Below are 18273 nucleotides of genomic sequence, written 5' to 3'. Positions count from 1 at the left end.
TGTGCCTTGCAATCACATTGTTAATGTGTCAATTTCATACCTTTCAATAAATAAAAACAGAAATATATGGGCCCCAGGCACACCGATAAACTTCTGAGCCGGTTCTTTCTGTAATGGCTTAGTGAATCATTCCATGCAAGCATTAGAGCACGCTATAGTAATTCACACGATGCATCGCGGTCTCCTGGTGACGCACGGTGTCGTGTGTTTTCATACACAACCTGCTCCTTCTTATGGTCATAGACTATGTAGCATCACAGTCAATCAGACGGTTTCTGCATCACCACAGCTGGCGTATTGGTGCATGAGCCGTGTTTATGTAGGTCAGAAGGTGCAGAGCCGCTGGTGAACATGACACAAGGCCACCAGGCAAGAAAGGCTGAAACTGCAGACAGTGCTTATCTGCAATGTGCAGATCTATAGTGAATACAGAATATATATTTTTATATTTTACTCTAAAGATGCAGGTTTTGGTGGTGCTAGTTTGACCACAGTTCTGCGGTTCATCTACTCTCTAACGTCCTTGTTATACTTTATTGCAAGAGTGCTTATTCAAGATGTTTAATGGCTTATTTGTGGAGATTGTTTATAATTACTACTGCAGTACAGTTAAAAAACATGCCTCTTCAGAACAGGCCTATTGCCTTTCCTCCGGTATTGCTTAACTACCTGCAACCGCTCATACAAACAACTTCCATAACCCTGAGCAATAAAGCTGCCATGGAATAGTTGCATCCCCTAGCAATGCTAGAGTATATGTGTCATCAGGGTACAAAAGCTGTATCCAGAATGCCATTAGGATGCAGGGATGACACATTTTGTTTGCGTTGCCCTGGTTCCCTGACAAAAAAGCCAATGGGAATTGGTCATTTGTTTCTTGACGAGAATGAGCTGTGTGGCAAACAGAAGTTTATCAGCAAGATAATAAATGAACACCCCTTTACGATTGTTCAACATTAAGCACATAACACACTGTTCAATAAGTTCCTTAAATCTAAAAAAGCTGAAACTCGGGCCGTGGGTCCTCAGGAACACACACGCCAAGTGTGAAGTGGGTCCTCAGCAACACACACGCCAAGTGTGAAGTCGATCCAATTAATAGTTTTCGAGGAAATCGAAGGGAAGACAGACAGATACGCCTTCCATTTGAGTGAGATAGCATACTTGGATTATTTGTTTGTTTTATGGTGAGGAAAACAGGATATTACATTTGTTGACGATCCATTTATTCAATTGATTATCACTCAGGCTATCATTGTAACAGTCATCTCCTGTTAGAAGTCAACTCTTCCATGGAAAGATCTTTATGTCTCTGTCAAATGTGAGAGGAGGCTTTACTGATGCCAGAGCTCTGTCAATAAGAGACAGAAGTCCATTCCTCAAAATGATAGCAACCATTTCGAAGTGGCCTTTCCCCACTACAGCACCCTCAAGTTATAAGCACTTATTTAGAGTAACTGAATACGGCTTTTACAGATTTTCTCCCATAAATAAAGGTTTGTAGCTGAGAATGGGGGGCTACTTTGGGTAGTGTGAGCGTTGCGGCCATTTCATAGTCACTCAGCTACATTTTGGCAGACAATAGGGACAGTGAGGAAGCGGAGGAGGTCAGCGGCTCTTCCTCTGAAAGTACACGAGGTAGGGTAACAGCTATTAAAGCAATATCTCCCATCCTTTGCCTCAGAGCTGGTTGCACTGATGACGGAGGAGCTACAGTGAACCCTGTCTCAACATAATAGACGCAGTCATGAAGCTGAGAGTCAGTTCCTTTCCCTGTCTCACACACACACACACACACACACACACACACACACACACACACACACACACACACACACACACACACACACACACACACCACACACACACACACACACACACACACACACACACACACACACACAGCACGGTCAAAGAGGGACAGCTGCTCTTCCTGTCACTGTGTGGACCTTGTGCTTCATCTATAAGGCTTTTGTAGAATCAGCAAAGGCACACAAAAACACACATGTACTCAAATATCTCCTATTTAGGCCTCAAATCTCTCTGCCTGCCCCTCCGTCACACACATAGCCGGCCACAAGGTGTATTTCCAGACACACAGGAAGTGGCAGTGCTCCGCCAGCACACACTGTTGATGTCATGGCAAATAGCCCGTCAAACAATAGAGTTAGGTTCTTTTTTGGTTGCAAAACAGCACGTAGGTTTTGTTCGAAACAATGGTGCTTAAATTTGCATTTGAAGGTGCATCAGTTTTCTGTTGTACTATTTATTACAAGAGGAAGTAAGGTATTAATACTATTGACGGAGCGTTTCTGAGAATACTTCCTCTTTGTATTTACCAAAAGGGGTAGGGTCACTGATCATGCATGACCCATGAGTAAAACATAATACAAAATAGTGTCTACATGCTCAGATTTGTGAATCATTCACATGTGCTGCTCAGGCACCCAGTGACAGTGTGCCAGTCATCTACTATAGCAAACTGTTTTATTATTAAAAACCTTGTATCTTGACAAAAAAAAGCCCCAAAAAAGAACTGAAACTGGACCAGGCGCCGGTACATGACCTCAACAATATCGGTTTACTGTAAGACGTGAGGCACACGTGCACAAGGAAGTCAGACACAGACGTGGATATAAGTCATAACAAGTCTTTATGTGCGTCTGCGTGTGCATCCCAGACGGTCCGAGAGTGGACAAGGGAGCATCCAGCCAATGAATTATTAACGTCATAGTAACCCTCGGCCCCTTTCGCCCAGCCTCATTAATAATTCATAAGGCAGAAGACTTTATTTTCAATTTTTGAAGGACACATTTAAAGTAGGACAGCTCTCCTTGAAAAGGTATTTGATTGTGAGGAGATGATGCTTTATCCTGCTGTGGAGCCCAGAGGGAGCTTTGACCTCCAAATACAACCATAACAACAGTGTTATACAGCAGCACTGATGCCCACAAAGACAAGCATTTTACTGACTCTTTTTCGCTGATTGATCCTTTCACATTTCCATTCATTGAAATATTTTCTACTCCAGACTTTTAGGAGCTTATTATGCCACTTCTTTGAAATAGTAAAGTAAGTATCCCTTTTTTTGGACAGCTATTTGAAGGGAAAACCTTAACCCTAAAAGATCCGATTAGCTTCAATATGCTGTAGCTAAACTGAGAAGAGAAACATGGTTCGCTTTATATTTATATAAGTTGTTATGCCTGAGTTGGCATATGTGAAGGAAATAACCACAACTTCTTCAAATGACGTAACTTTCTATTTTGCTATCTGTCAGTATCACCTTGAAGTGTTGTGAAAACGTCATGAGGCCCAGAACTCAAAGTAGAAGTGATGATACATGTGTCCAATTTAAGGCAACGTGTGGAGAAGTGCTCGCATGCGGGGAAACGAATGATTATCAATGACAGGATCAAATTGTGGGTTAGAGTCATACTTGGCTGGAGTGTCAGTCTGCAAAACATTGCTCACAATAATATAAATCCTTTTGAAAACCTGCTCTTTTTCATGCCACCTTGACAGTTATCTTCTTTTGTTTAAATTGGCCCGTTGAGCACAGGTTGCTAAGTCTAAGTGTCTTTGGGGACCAATAGTTTAGACTGCCGTTTGTAAATTGGCTGAATAAATAAGAGGAGATCAAACTTGTAGGAAAAAAGAGAGTGCTGCAGTACCATCCACTTAGCAGCCTCTGGACTTGGCCCAGTTCACTGTCCGCAGTGTGGTGGAGGGAGGGGTTAGCTGGGGTACATTGAGGATGCCTAGAGCAAACGCTGTGCATTCAAAATGAACTCATTCTCAGATCCAGCCACATTAATACATGTTTACTTTCCTAAAAGCTTTGCAGTCAGTTCAGTGTGACACATCGGCAGCAGAGCAGCGATGCAACCCGATCCCAAAAGTAACAGGGTTGTGTGGGATCAATACATGAGAGTGAGACTGAGCCTGGCTTTAAATTTCCCCAAATCAATCACTATTAGGAGATGATTTAGACCTTGTGGTTAAGAATCGGCAGGGCAGCTTTTAACTACAAAGATAGACAGCGACACTACAGCAGCTGACATCCAGATAGTGGACGTTTACCCGCCTGGTTAGATAGTCATTGAGGTGCAGTAACCTCGCTTTGCCAGTTTCTCCATCTCGAACAGTGACCTGCTTTGAAAGACCGCTTGCCAAATACGTAGAGGCATGAGGTGCATTTCACATCTTTAGTCCTCAATTCTTAGAGAAAGAGAACAACGACATAAGGTTGCCAGTCTGCACAGTTGCTGCAACGATGTGATAGAGTTGATAAGGCTGCAGTAAGCGCACAACATTTGTCACTGATCACATCTAATTGCTGCTAAGCTCTTAAGCCGATTTCCGCCTGTTCACCTGAAGAGAAAAACAGATCCAATCTCAATTGTCTTTATCAGCACGCCATCTCTCTTTCAGCGTTAGATATTTCAAAGCACCAGGCTGAGGCTAAGTTGACAGAAAGCTTCTCATTCATGCTGCAGCGGGGCAGCCATAGGTGTGGAAGTGTTGAGTAGAAACGATGACGACACGCATCCTCTCAGGGTCCAAAAGTCAGTCATCTCTTCCTGTTTGACAGGACGCAGACTTGCATGAGCGAGTGCAAAATAAGTCAAGCGACCCTGACTTCCCCAAAACGATGCAAACTCTCCGCTGACTTCAGTTTGTGTCCTGATACTGTACACCAGAGGCCCATTAACCTTGTCCTGGATTTGCTATGGAAGTGGACCTCATTCGCTGTCATCAGTTTAACCGAACATCAACCCCGGGCAGTAAAAGCCCTTTAAAGTGAATCCGGTGCAACAAAAACAACGGAAGCAACATAGATATAATCCCTAAAAGCAGATAAAATGATGCAGCTCCACGGTTTAATTTCACCTTGAGCTCAGCAGAAAAACAAATTGAATATTTCGGCACTAAAATAAAGTCTTGTTTATCCGGAGCATGTGAGCGCAATACTGGCATGATTGCTGTCCACTGGCTGCTAACATAGCTCTAAGCTCTGAGACGCAGGATTAAACACTGCTGTGCACATGCATTATTGAGTTTCTCTGGGACGGAGATGGCGCTGGTACTGCGAGAGGATCTTCGAAGGGCAGCGTTTTCCCAAGTGTTTTAGTAGTGAACGCTCCAAATCTTTAAAAACAATCCTGGAGAGCATCAGCTGCATGTCTGGGTCATCTCTTATTGACTGATCCTGTGGCAAAAGAGAGAAAAAAAGAAGACAGCACCGCACAGACGTTGCATATCAGTAATGGTAAGAACATTTCTAGTCTAACATAACAGTTGTCATTGAAATAGTCTGACCATATGAATGCATGTCACAATATAATCCATGATTGGATTCATGTGGTGAATGTGCTTCACTGTGGATTAAAGGCAGGAGATTTGTTTCTATAGGCTGTGGAAACATATGGTAATATCAATGAACGTGTATGTCAAAAACAACCAGATGATGGAGATTTAAGTCATGCCAAAAAGTCAGCAAATCAAATTCTGTGCAGTCCCTCCTCAGAAACATTCAATACAAAGCGTGTAAGTGGTCCCTGCCTAGTGAAGGGTCACATTTCTGTTGATGTGGCGGTACAGTTGTGGCTCAGGGAGCATCAGAGGTCATGCACGGTTTTCATCAACTGCTGCGCTGACTGACATTGAGAAAAGAGCTTTTACTGCAAACGTGGGCGAGAGCTATAACTATAACTGTATAGAGTAATTGCTTTATTTTTATAGGAGATCCGGTAGTTGTTGCTACCAGATATGATGAAAATAGATATCAGTGATTTTTCTACGGGCATTGACCTGCTTCTCTGATTTAGAATGATATACTTATTTTGTCAAAAAACAATGTAACTGCACCATAATTAGTTATTTTAAGTTGTATTAAAAAATATGTTACTGCACAGGTTTATTTTAAGTTCAACATGCCAGAAGTATTTAGAGGGATCAAGACTGAAGTTATGTCCGGTTTGGAATCAGTTTTCAAACCAGTGAGATGCAGCTACTCCATTATAACCACAGCAAAAGTGATACACTTGTATTATCAGAGAACATTCAGCTGTATTAAAAGCTGTGGAAAGAGCTTCCTGTTGCTGTTTATTGACTAAAGCTTTTATAATATCCTCAAGTTCTCTTTTTATTGCCACTTTGTCAGTCCTGCTGGTACAAAATTATCCTTTTATGATCGTATTAGGGTTTTGTCAAAGCCAGACTTGTAAGACTACCCTGCGAAAAACATTATGGTAGTGATCAATAATTGATGTGGTTTTATTTTTAGCAATTTTAGGATCTAAAATTAGCTTCACTGATTCACTGCTTTTGCATTAGGAGGATATGCAATGACATTTAAGTTGTCAGGCTAATACATGCAGCAGAAAACAGAGAACAGACACTGAGTTCCCTGTAATAGATTGAGCTGAAACTTGCGGGGGCAGGGACATAACACAACAGTTCCTCTTCACTTTGTACTTCTATATGAGGTATATCACACACTTCTCTGTAGAGGTAACGCAGTCAGAGGACACTTCCTATTCAAAGAAAGGTCAGTGTCGACGTGATCTGGTGTTCATGTGGATTTTAAAGTCTAAAGATCTGATTGAAGAAGTGACATATCAATAATGGTAAGAAAATGTTTTTAAATCGTTTGGCTTCTTCACACAAAGTAACATTTTCTGTTTATATGCTTCAATCAAAGGGAATGTGTTTATTACCATCACTGCAGTGGTAAAACCTAGATGCAATATAACTGAATATCGCTGTAACAGATAGATGCTAAAACACCGGACAGATTATGTAAATGTGAATCATTCAAATGATTTGGTGATCCAAGTTCTGTTTGGCTCCTCTTCAAAGCTGGTTACAATTCATTCCTAAAACCTAAAAAATATTCCACATCTGAAACACTATTTTCTTTTTTCTACAAGTATTGTATAATATCCCCGTTTCTCAGTCAGCACCAGGTTCTAAGGAGCTACAGCTCATTAAAAACTAAAAGTTTTAAACTATTTTTCACATTAAGAGGTTTTTAGGCAGCCAATTTATATCACTGGTGTCGAACAGCTCACTGTGTCATATTAAGAAAGGTAGCTAATGTAATTTGGCTGTGTTATGGAGGTTCTGGCATACTGTTGGCTTTTCACAGAGATATGCTTCATGTGTAGATTATGATTTAACACTAAAGGAACATGGTTAGTGCTGAATACACTGTGCTCTTGTTACACACTATCAGAGTCTGCAGTCACGCTAGCAGCTCTGTGAAGCTAACCTCAGGCACAGCTGTGCTTTGAGCTAAATACTAACATCAGCATGCAGACATGCTCACAAAGGCAAAACTAACATGCTGATGTAAAGCAGGTTATAACCTTCTCCCTGTTATATATTGTAGTTTAGCGCATTAGCATGCTAACATTAACTAATTAGACCATCCCTAGAGGCATGCTAGTAGCATAGCTAAAATATAACATGCTCATGTGTTTCCTGGTGAAGTGCCAGCTTTTTTATGTTTTTGTACAATTAAAATGTCCATCTGTTTATTTTATATGTGCCTATCATCTTCTTTTGCCACTGCAGAACCAGTATATCTATGGAGACAACATGTTTACACTCTCTAAAATATTTGTTTAGTCAACCACCACCATGACAAGACTCAAATATTGTCTCTGTTGTCGTAGTTTATATATCATAAGTGTTGAGTTTGTTTGGTAGGGGGCTTATTCCCCTCTTAGTGAGCTTTATAGCATTGTTCGACTGGATACCACATTGAAAAAGGGTGGCACTATACCGGTTGCTATGGAAACAAGGACTGATTTGTGGGTCGGGGGTTTAAAGAAGCTCAGCAGTATGTGATTTACACAAAGGGAGTGAGTGATAAGGGTCCAAGTATTGGTGGAGAGTGCGAGTGTTTCTTGAAGTTCAGTTTGCTGTTGGAACAACATGAAGGTAATCTGCGATTCCTTTCAAAAATATAAAATGCTGCCAATAATCAACACTCCCACTTAGAGACAGCAGGAAAATTGATTGCTCGCACCTTTTCAAGGAAAACATGCAGATGAGGCTGCACCTAATGATTGCAGAAAGGCGTAGACAAACATCATTTGTGCCCACATGGGTAATGATGTTTGAGAACATTCAAAGGCTCCCAGGAATATACATGAGCGGGGTTTTAATGTCCGCATCCCTGGCACGATGCAGGAAGTGCACAGAGGCGTCTATGTGACCCAGTGTCTCAGATAGGGAACCAAACATGGCCGAAATCTCTTGAATTGTCAGATTCAAGAGAAGCCTGGACTAGTAAGAGATGTTAAAAAACGGTTATCACATTTTGTATTGCTCTCCTTGTCTGTATCATTTCAAGCTAACAAAATAATAACGCATCATGTTCGATCAGACACATGAATTAAAGTTTATTGGAGTAAAATGTCACACTTATTGTTGAATAATGTACAACCACTATTTGTAACACTATATCTATCTATATGATCGTTTGACACTCATTGTATCTGCTTGCACATAAGCACAAGCTACAACAAATGGCAGTATTTGCACATTTTGACAGTTATGACAAAATAAAACTACACCTTCCCAGCCCCTACTTTGATTAAGCTTTCCGATAAAATACTTTACACCTAAAGCTTTTTGAGAGATTGTAGGCGTTTTTATATTGAATGAAATATTACTTATAAACATGTTTTTGTTTGCCCATTCAATGGAGACTTTTAAATATTGATGTCACACAGCTCAGGCTTTTGTTATAGAATAGAGCCGCAGAAGACAATGCTGAAAATGATCAAATGTTGCATCAGACAATATAGAACAATAACGTGTCACGAGCATAATAAAAGCCTTTCTTTTCCACGTTTTAAAAAGCAGACATTATCCACTTCAGAATAAAACAAAGACCTTAAAGAGACACGAGCAAAATCAGCAGCGAGAAACACTTCCTGCTAACCGTGTCAGAGATAGCTTCTACAAGGTACGAATGGTAACATAACTACGCACATAAGCATTTCATGATGCACTCATAGAACTACGCATAACCTTTGATGCGTTACAGCCATATTTTGGTTGCAGCCTTATAGAAATGTCCGCTGAAAGATTGTCTAACTGTGAGGAACTGGGGAGATAGTGAGAGAAAGCAAGGAAGGGAAACAAAGATTTCTTGTGACTTCCTATAGTGTGTGTGTGTGTGTGTGTGTGTGTGTGTGTGTGTGTGTGTGTGTGTGTGTGTGTGTGTGTGTGTGTGTGTGTGTGTGTGTGTGTGTGTGTGTGTGTGTGTGTGTGTGTGTGTGTGTGTGTGTGAAGCTGTTCTGGTAGCAGCTCTGCACCACTGCACCTGCTCTTTAGGCTGCAAGCGTGAGAGAGGAGATGCATGTGAAAACGCTAGACAGGAAGAAGCCTCGCACCTTGATTTCAACTTGAGTCGATTGACGTCAGTTTTGTCAAAGACGGGGCCATCTGCAACGAATGATAACAGGAACCGGCTGAAACAAAACCCACATTGTTGGTGAGTTGCAGTCAAAACAAGGAATTATAAACTATATTATTGCTTAAAAAAGGGAAGTGCACCGGCGGATTCTCTTTAGGGCAAAACTGTTGCTTTAAATGACTCAAAATGATGAATAACAGCTGATCTGAAATACTGTATTGGTATCAATATTTCTGTGGTTGTACTCTTAACTACTGGTGCAGAAGTGAACTAACAAAGCTGCGTGTGTTGGTGTGAACGTATGTGAGGGTGAGAGACAGTTTACTTGTACTTCTCGAATGTTGGCAGAGTGTCAGAGGGCCAGGAAGCCCCCCCCCCTGTGTTAATACTGTGTCTATTGTGAGCGTGTGCAGGGCGACGTGGTGAGCATTAAGTCTGCTATGGAACTATTTTAGGAAACTTTTGGAACGGGAAGTGTGTAAAGGAAAGAATAATAATGAAAGAAAACAAGGCATTACTCAACAATACAGCGCGTCAGACCTACCTGCTGCTTTATTGTTAAAATTCAATACTTGTTTATCAAAGCCAATTCCCTCCTCTCAGTGTTTCTGTGTGCTCACTCACAAGCTGCTCAGGGTTGAGTATAAAGCTGTCGATTAAGATAGTGGCAGTGTGGGTGAACGATTGGAAAGATGAAGTTTATAAAGATGTTTCTCTGTGTTTTTCTACAGGTGCACCAAAAGGGAAGCAGCAGGCACTGAAGAGTGCAGTTGAATGGTCGCCATGTTAGAAGGGTTAAAAGAGTCTCTCAGATACAGAGGACTCGGGCGATGATCCTCTCATCCTTACGCTGCAGGAATGAGAAACCCCCAACTGGAGCACCACCAAAACACGCATCTGCTCTCCAGGACAAGGACTGATTCATGGGTCGGGGTCTCGCAACAGACACAGCTGCATATTCTCCTCCATCTTCTTCATTTGCACTTAAGAACTTGTTGACTTGTCATTACAAAGTGTGGCCTCTCACAGACACGTCTATGAGAGCCCAAGGGTGGAAAAAGTTAAAAGATTGTAATTTGTGCGAATGAGAAGCTTATTTGTGGGGTTTTTTAATCGCTCCTGTTTCATACCAGCACCATAGAGAACAGGACAGACATTTTCCTGGAGGAGCAGAACGCTCTGGAGCAGAGTGGGGAAAACGATTGTTGGACTGGTGTGTATTTCTCAGGCACCATGCAGTCAGACGACCTCTTCATCCGCAAGTTCCGCCGGCAGAACATGCGGCCGCCTATTGCCACCGTCAACTTTGACCCCAAGCGTGAGGCAGGCGTAGTGGAGTGGCCTCCGAGGAGAGAGACCGATGTAGTTGACGGAGAAAGCCTGACTCCGAGCCGCGTGGGGCTGACGCTGAGGTCGGTGGGCCGGGGCCACATCATGCAGAGGAGTAACAGCGACGTCACCCTGGGAGACCTGGACTCCTCAGGGAAGGCAGGGGGGAAAACAGCCCGGGTGGTTGGTGAGAAGGTGGGTGCGGGGGCTCAGGGGGATGGGGGGGTGCTGCTACACAGGGAATACGGCAGCCTGTCCTCACTGGAGAGACAGACTCAAATTCAGGAGCTGAGCACAGACGATCAGGGGCCCCTGAGTCCGAACGCCCTGCGCTTCAAAGACCCTTTCTTGCTTTTGGGACTGCAGGGCAACCCTCCAGAGCCGGATGGATTCTTTCGGGGTCTGATTGGGTCTTTAGGGGACTCCCCAAAACCCCCCAAGCCTCCAAAGCCTGAAGGTCTAAGTAAGAAGGCCAAACCCCCCCATATCCCTCAACCGGGTCCCTTTGATAACATCGGGGGCGGGGCCTGGGTGAGGAACTTCGCCCACTATGATGTCCAAAGCATCCTGTTTGACCTCACCGAGGCGGCCATGAACAGAGACAGCATCGGACGGAAAAAGAACATCACCTCGGGGGCTTCGGCCGCCTCCCAGCTGCGCCCCCTGTCCCAGGCCAACCCGTCCTCGCCCGCGCAGGGAGGGGGGGGCAACGGGGTCAACGCAGACGACCCCGAGCAGTCGCTGCTGCTGGACGAAGGCGACGGCAACGATAACGAACTCCTGCTCAGCTGCCCACACTTCCGCAATGAGACGGGCGGAGAGGAGCAGGTGGGGCTGGACCAGTCCCAGGAGAGGAGGGGGCTCTGCCTGAGGACCCCCAACGATGCAGTGTCGGTCCTGGAGGAGCCCAGAGAGAGTCACGTGCAACAGCAGGGGAAGAGCAACTACTTTATAGAGCACGCAGACCTGGGAGCCCATTACTATCGCAAATACTTCTACATGAAAGGTACGTGTAGTGAAGTTCAATTCCTGCTGGTTCTGTTTAGGCAATGGAAAGGAGGAATACTACTTAATATCTATCTAGCTTAACAAAAGTGGAAGTACACAGAGGGTGCTGTTATCACTTTTAAAAATTATAAATCAGAGCATTTATTTTGCAAATGTTCAAAAGAAGAAAATCTTATATTACCATTTATGGACTGTGTAAAAAATAGAAGGAGAGAGGAGGTCAGAAAAAGGACATGGTTATAAATATAAATATAATTTTTTAGATACAGCCGTAATTGCCCAGTACTATTTTTTTGCATACAGTATTATAATTGATATGTTTAAAAATCCATCGTATCTATCAAAAACATCTTCTGTTATCACATGTTGGCTTTCATTATTGTTATAATGGTGTTGAATATTGTTTGTTTATTTCCTTGTTTCTTTTGTAATTGACTCGAATAGTAAGTGGGGATTGCCCCTCAATATTCTCCTGAGTATAAATAAAGGAATGAATGAAATAGTGAATATATTAGGGGGGAGGGTGTTGCCATTAAGAGGAGGGTTCAAAGAAAATATTCATAACTCTGGGGAGGATCTAAATAAAATATAAGATTCAACCCCCCTCTGCACTCTAGTAATTGTCAAACAGTGCTCTATGAGCTTCAGATCTGACACAGTTGTGTTTATACACGTATGATTGTATTGTGATCGCAGAACACCAGAATTTCTTCGGGATGGACGATCGCCTCGGTCCAGTGGCCATCAGTTTCCGTCGGGAGGAGAAAGATGGATCCAGCGGAGCTCAGTACAATTACCGAATCATCTTTCGCACCACAGAGGTAAGCCGGCGCTCTTCTGTCCTCAGAGTTCAGTGTGTGTTAAATCGATCTGACTGCATGTGATGACTCTCCTCAGATGAAGACGCTGCGAGGATCCATCTTCGAGGAGTCCGTGCCTTCTGCCGCGCGTCACACCACCCCTCGGGGCTTGTCTCCAAAGAGGCTGCTGGAGTTCATCATGCCTGAACTGAACCTGCACTGCCTTCGCTTGGCCTCAAACTCCCCCAAGGTCCGGGACACCCTGCTGAAGCTGGACGAACAGGGGGTGAGTACGGATACGTCTGCTGACGCCAAAGATGTGTCAGACAGAGAGCTTTCCAGGACATCGGATAGTGACAAAGGTCAGACTCAAACATTATTTTGGAAAAGCTGACACTCTGAAGTCTCCACAGTGATCAATCAGGTGTGTTAAGATTTCAAATGTGCCACCCTGACACCTTTTCAACATTAAAACGTTTTCCATTATATAAAGGGCTCAATATGTTTGTGTAGTCGTACACAGAACGACTTTTTTCCCCTCAATTTAATTTTGTTCCTTAAGGTTAAATCCGTCCGTATTTTTCAATTCGACAGTTTTTCTGTTGTTCTCAATTGACATCTAAGACAGACTAATTAAATACATACACTACTTTCTGTTTATCACATAGTCATTTAAGTCCTATACCACTAAAATACAATTAATTTTTGATATCCCTTTAAATTTAATTGCAGAATTAACCATTTAAACCCACACCTGCTTCACCTTTCAGGTTAATTACTTCACAATAGGACTGAACAACTTCTTTAAATAAACTCTCAGTTTGAAGCATTTTGCAGCCTGAACTCTCGCATTAATATGAAAGGGGATTAATAGGTTTATTAGTGTAATGTGTGCTGTGCAGGAGTATAACATTTCACAGCGTACATTCTTCCAGACAAGCTTTCTGAGCTGCGAGTAAGATGTCAAATGATCAATATGCCCTATCAGATGAAAGGTCTCGGCAGGGTAATTATAAACTCTACTTCTCTGTCTTCTTCACGCAGCTGAATTTCCAGCGTAAGGTCGGGGTGATGTACTGCCGCGCGGGGCAGAGCTCGGAGGAAGACATGTACAACAACGAGAGCTCGGGCCCGGCGTTCGAAGAGTTCCTGGACCTGCTCGGGGAGCGCGTGCGGCTGAAGGGTTGGGAGAAATACCGAGCTCAACTGGACAACAAGAGTGAGCTGATGAAAAAAAATCACACCACACACCCACACGTATTGGCTGTATCTCACCTTGTCGCAGGATCATTATCCGAAGGGCATCAGTGCCCCGCTGAAAGCATGAGATAACCCCTATCTAGACACATGTAATCTGAGTAATGCCTGCAAAACAGCATAGTCACTGCTGCTATCTCAGAGCTGTTCTCCACTCAGTGAACAGCAAATGAGACGGAGAGTTTGACTCGTTCAATCAGAGACGCGGACTGATTTTGACCAATGTCTGTTTCGATGTGTGATGTGTTTTTCTGTGTGTGTTGTCCTTGTGTAGCGGACTCAACTGGGACACACTCCCTCTACACGCGCTACCAGGACTATGAGATTATGTTCCATGTGTCCACGATGCTGCCCTACACATCCAACAACACACAACAGGTACAAAATAAAACCCATATATATTTCACCAGAGATTTGATTCCCTCCTCCTGCCTTTTGTGTATCTTCAATACCAATTTCATCGCTTAGAATTCACGGAATTACTTTTGCTTCACTGCTTATTCGTAAAAATAAAAAATCAGTCTTGGTATAACCTTTCAATACCAATCTCTGTTCACACTGTCATGTTCTTCTTAATTCTTAAAACATTTTCTTTATTCTGTAAAAAGCATGACATAAAAATCCTGCCCCCCAGTGTTCACTCCCACCAGGAAGGGTTTCACAGTCGCCTCACAGCTGACGTTATTTCTTTATGTGCGGTTTAAGGCTGTTGGATGTAATTACAAAAGACACTGGACATGACATGCTTATATAGATTAAAGGTTTAAATAAAACAAATCATGGTAGTGACAAAGCCCTGAGATTACTCCACAAACTGTCCGCTTTTAGGTAAGGTTTTTTTTTCAGTTCTATTTTTTACTTTGTCATACAAAATGTGCAATAAAGGAACTTTTAGTTACACAATTCTGTATTTTTCTAAGTACAGTATGGTTTCGATTTGAGTTGTGATCACATGGTCATGCAAGCCTATTTAAAAAATATTGAAACCTATATATTGAAACTTATTTTTATTTATTTTTATTTTACAACAACTATTTTCCCAATCAAGCCTTTATTTAAGCATTGATTTGTTTGATTTTTGTGTATGGATGCACATTAGTGTTAGTTAATGCTCATTAATTCCTTTGCAACTACTCCCCCTCTGTATTCAAGGAAAATGCATAAACAAATGTTTACACTACATACAGTAAATACTGTTGCTACAACATGAACACTGCATCCAACAATGCATTATATTAAAACATTACATTTAACCATTTAAATTGCTTGATAAATACATGATATCCAATAATAATGTAATTGTTGTTGCACACCAGAATTAAAGAAATGAAAGAAGGTCTGCTTCCCCTACTAAGATTATCTCTTAAAATCCTTCTTAAAACCTTGTTTTGCTGAATCTCGATATATAAAACACGTCAAACTGTGTCACCTTTATATGGCTCATCTCACTTTACTATAACGACTCTCTCTTAATGGTTTAATAACTGTCTCTCTCTCTCTCTGTGTTTTTACTCTCCAGTTGCTGAGGAAGCGACACGTCGGTAACGACATCGTGACGATCGTGTTCCAGGAGCCGGGTGCGCTGCCGTTCACGCCAAAGACCATCCGCTCCCATTTCCAACATGTCTTTATCATCATCCAGGTTCATGAGCCGTGCACTGACAACACCTATTACAGGTCTGTTAAAAACACCCTTTCACACCCCAAAAATACCATTCCCTCGTATTACAGGCTGACATATCAATAAAATCATTTCCAGCCAGTGGGCTCCAACGTTGGGATTGTTGTTACTATGTGCTCTCTTTCACACGTTGAATACATTATAGCACTTGTGGGGCAGCTCAGGACACAGATCTGTGCTCCCCTGCAGCAGGTTCACTGTAGATGTTTGTAATTCTAGAGAGCACTTCACACCAGTGAAGCCCTCCAGAACAAGACGTTGATCGATCTTGCTGCACCCAGTCTCTTACTCTGTCACTCCTCTTTCCCTCTCTCCCTCTCAGGGTGGCTGTGACACGCTCTAAAGACATGCCGTTATTTGGCCCCCTGTTCCCTAAGGGCGCACGATTCCCTCGCTCCTCCGCCTTCAGAGACTTCCTCCTGGCCAAGGCGGTGAACGCTGAAAACGCTGCAGAGAAGTCGGAGAAGTTCCGCTCCATGGCCACCCGCACGCGGCAGGAATACCTGAAGGACCTGGCAGAAAACTATGTGACCACCACGCCCATCGACTCCTCCACCAAGTTCCCCCTGCTCTCTCTGGGAGGAAAGCGCAAGGACAAGCTGAAGGGCGCCAAAGGGGCGGAGCTGCACAGTGCGGGGGCGCTGGTGTGGGCCGTGATGGTCAACAGCGGGTATGAAACGGAGGCGGGGGAGCACAGACTGCCCTGTCTGCTCGGGGTCTCCGCTGAGTCCGTGGTGCTCATTGAGAGGTGCACGCGCAGGGTGGTGTTCAACTGCTCCTGTCGAGATGTCATCGGCTGGAAGGCGGTGACAGAGACTAAGCAGGGGGGGCCCTACTTGGATATCTTCTACGAGCGTGGGGAGTCAGTGTCAATCAGTGTGATGGAGAGCCAGGCGGAGGACATACGAGAGGTGGTGCAGAGGCTAGAGGTGGGTGATTGTGCTCGGATTTTAAGGTCTCCTATCATGCAAAATTCACTTTTCTATGTCTTTTATACATAAATGTGTACCCGGTGTGTCAGGAGACTCACAAAGTGCCAGAAAACAAAACCCTCTCTCTTTTCCTCCGTACCCAAATCTCAAAAACCGGGGGAAAAACGGAGCAGATCCAGATTTGCGTCCGATATGACGTCATATCGGAAATGTGGGCTGGCTTTACGTCCACGGCCCTATCAGAAACGTTGTTATCAGAAACAATGCGCAACGTGTTTTGGACGTAATATGGTCTTTGTTTACATTAGCAAGCATCGCTAACACTGAGAGCTAACACTGGTGAGTGTATGTGTAAAAAGGATATAAAAAGGTACCTTGTGGTAAACCCGCTCCATACTGTTTCAGAAATAATCCTTGATGTGGTTGTGAACATGATATGGCGTTTCATCACGGCAGCATTTAGCTGAGTATCTCGGTAGAATTCTGAGCAGGCATAAGCTCCCCCCCCCCTCTTTTTTTGTTTTTTTAAAGCTAAGGACCCAGAATCAGCACTTCTCTAACAGGGCTGAAATAGAGCGATATGAGGCATGGCTAGAATGGGTGATCTGTTTGGTATTTTGAGCAAAACACATCATAGACATGTTTTTTATATATTTGTATATATCTGAGAGCCATAATATATGCCTAAAAATAGCATGATAGGAGATCTTTAATGTTTTGCTTTAAAAGGTATACATATTTCTGATTCCTTTCCCTTCTTATGCTCATCCACAGCTGGTGACGCGGGGCTGTGAGGCTCTTGAGGTCACGCCCCTGCGCGACGGGGTGGGGCAGCCCGGCTTCCTGATGAACGAGGAGGGCTTTGTGACGGAGCTACAGCGGTTCTGTTACGCTGAGAGCGGAGGCCTGCAGCTGTGGGCCCGCGTGGTGCGGCTCTGCGGACACTCGCTGGTTCACCTGAGCCCCGACGAGAGGGTCCGGCTGCTCCGCACGGCACACAAGATCCACATCACCGTCATCCCTCCGGACGAGAACGGCAAGCCTCGCAGGTGGGTGAGGTTGAGGATAAGGAGAGGGAACTCTAACAAGGGCACTTTGGGGTCAACAGACACAGAGAATACGATACGATACGATAATACTTTATTGGCGAGATCAAGTCTGACATTTGACTTGCATCACAGCAGCTCCATGTGTAACATCAACATAGACAGATATCAAGAGACAATACATGAAAAACAAACAATTTTTTTTTTAACATAACAGCACAATCAGTGAGAGAAAACATTTTCAATGACCCTTTAGCGTGCATTTCATCTGTGTTTAGAACACTACAAAAACACGAAATCCAAAGTATATTTGTCTAATATCTAGTCAGAATATCTCTTTACACCTGATACAAGACATAATAACTTCAGAAGTAACACTGCAGTGAGATGTCAGGTCTTTTTTTTAGACAATGCATCATCTTGTTGAGTCAAAAAATCTTATTTTGAGTTGTATCTCAGATGAAACACATATTTGTTTACATATTTATCAGAAAATCACCAACTAACATCAGATAACAGAACACCTTTGAGCATTTGCGGCTCATATTGTAACACAACATTTCCTGATTCTGGTCAAATATAGTTCAAAATGAGTTCTCCCAGCTAATTACAAGATCTGGTTTATCTAAATATCCTGTCTTATTTCAAGAAACCTTACCAAGCACATTTTCACTTGTTCTATTGGCAGATTTTTGTACTTATTTCAAGTAAAAACAGCTTGTTTTCATTATAGTTTAACTTGTTTTTGGAGCAGCATTTTTTCCAATGAAAGGGTTCATATACA

At 43.1% G+C, this 18273-nt stretch overlaps 1 protein-coding gene across 6 annotated transcripts in view; it reads left to right on the top strand.

Moving 5' to 3' along the window:
* Nucleotides 1-18273, top strand: part of zmp:0000001168 (signal-induced proliferation-associated protein 1) — a 36983-nt gene that overhangs the window by 5379 nt on the left and 13331 nt on the right. For 4 of the 6 annotated variants that reach the window (XM_034139857.1, XM_034139858.1, XM_034139853.1 and 1 more), the window contains exons 2-9: nucleotides 10168-11771; nucleotides 12470-12594; nucleotides 12671-12859; nucleotides 13618-13792; nucleotides 14105-14208; nucleotides 15350-15507; nucleotides 15834-16440; nucleotides 17218-17492. In XM_034139857.1, coding sequence (XP_033995748.1) covers nucleotides 10670-11771; nucleotides 12470-12594; nucleotides 12671-12859; nucleotides 13618-13792; nucleotides 14105-14208; nucleotides 15350-15507; nucleotides 15834-16440; nucleotides 17218-17492 — 2735 coding nt within the window. In that variant the 5' untranslated portion in view covers nucleotides 10168-10669. Of the gene's footprint in view, nucleotides 1-6495; nucleotides 6633-9312; nucleotides 9515-10167; nucleotides 11772-12469; nucleotides 12595-12670; nucleotides 12860-13617; nucleotides 13793-14104; nucleotides 14209-15349; nucleotides 15508-15833; nucleotides 16441-17217; nucleotides 17493-18273 lie in introns of those variants that run through there. The other 2 variants (XM_034139856.1, XM_034139855.1) reach the window with 2 other exon arrangements.

The sequence above is a fragment of the Trematomus bernacchii genome, unplaced genomic scaffold, assembly GCF_902827165.1.
Source record: "Trematomus bernacchii unplaced genomic scaffold, fTreBer1.1, whole genome shotgun sequence".
Classification (NCBI taxonomy): domain Eukaryota; kingdom Metazoa; phylum Chordata; class Actinopteri; order Perciformes; family Nototheniidae; genus Trematomus; species Trematomus bernacchii.
Note: the sequence above shows the minus strand (reverse complement) of the source record. Positions and strands in the feature narration are given on the sequence as shown.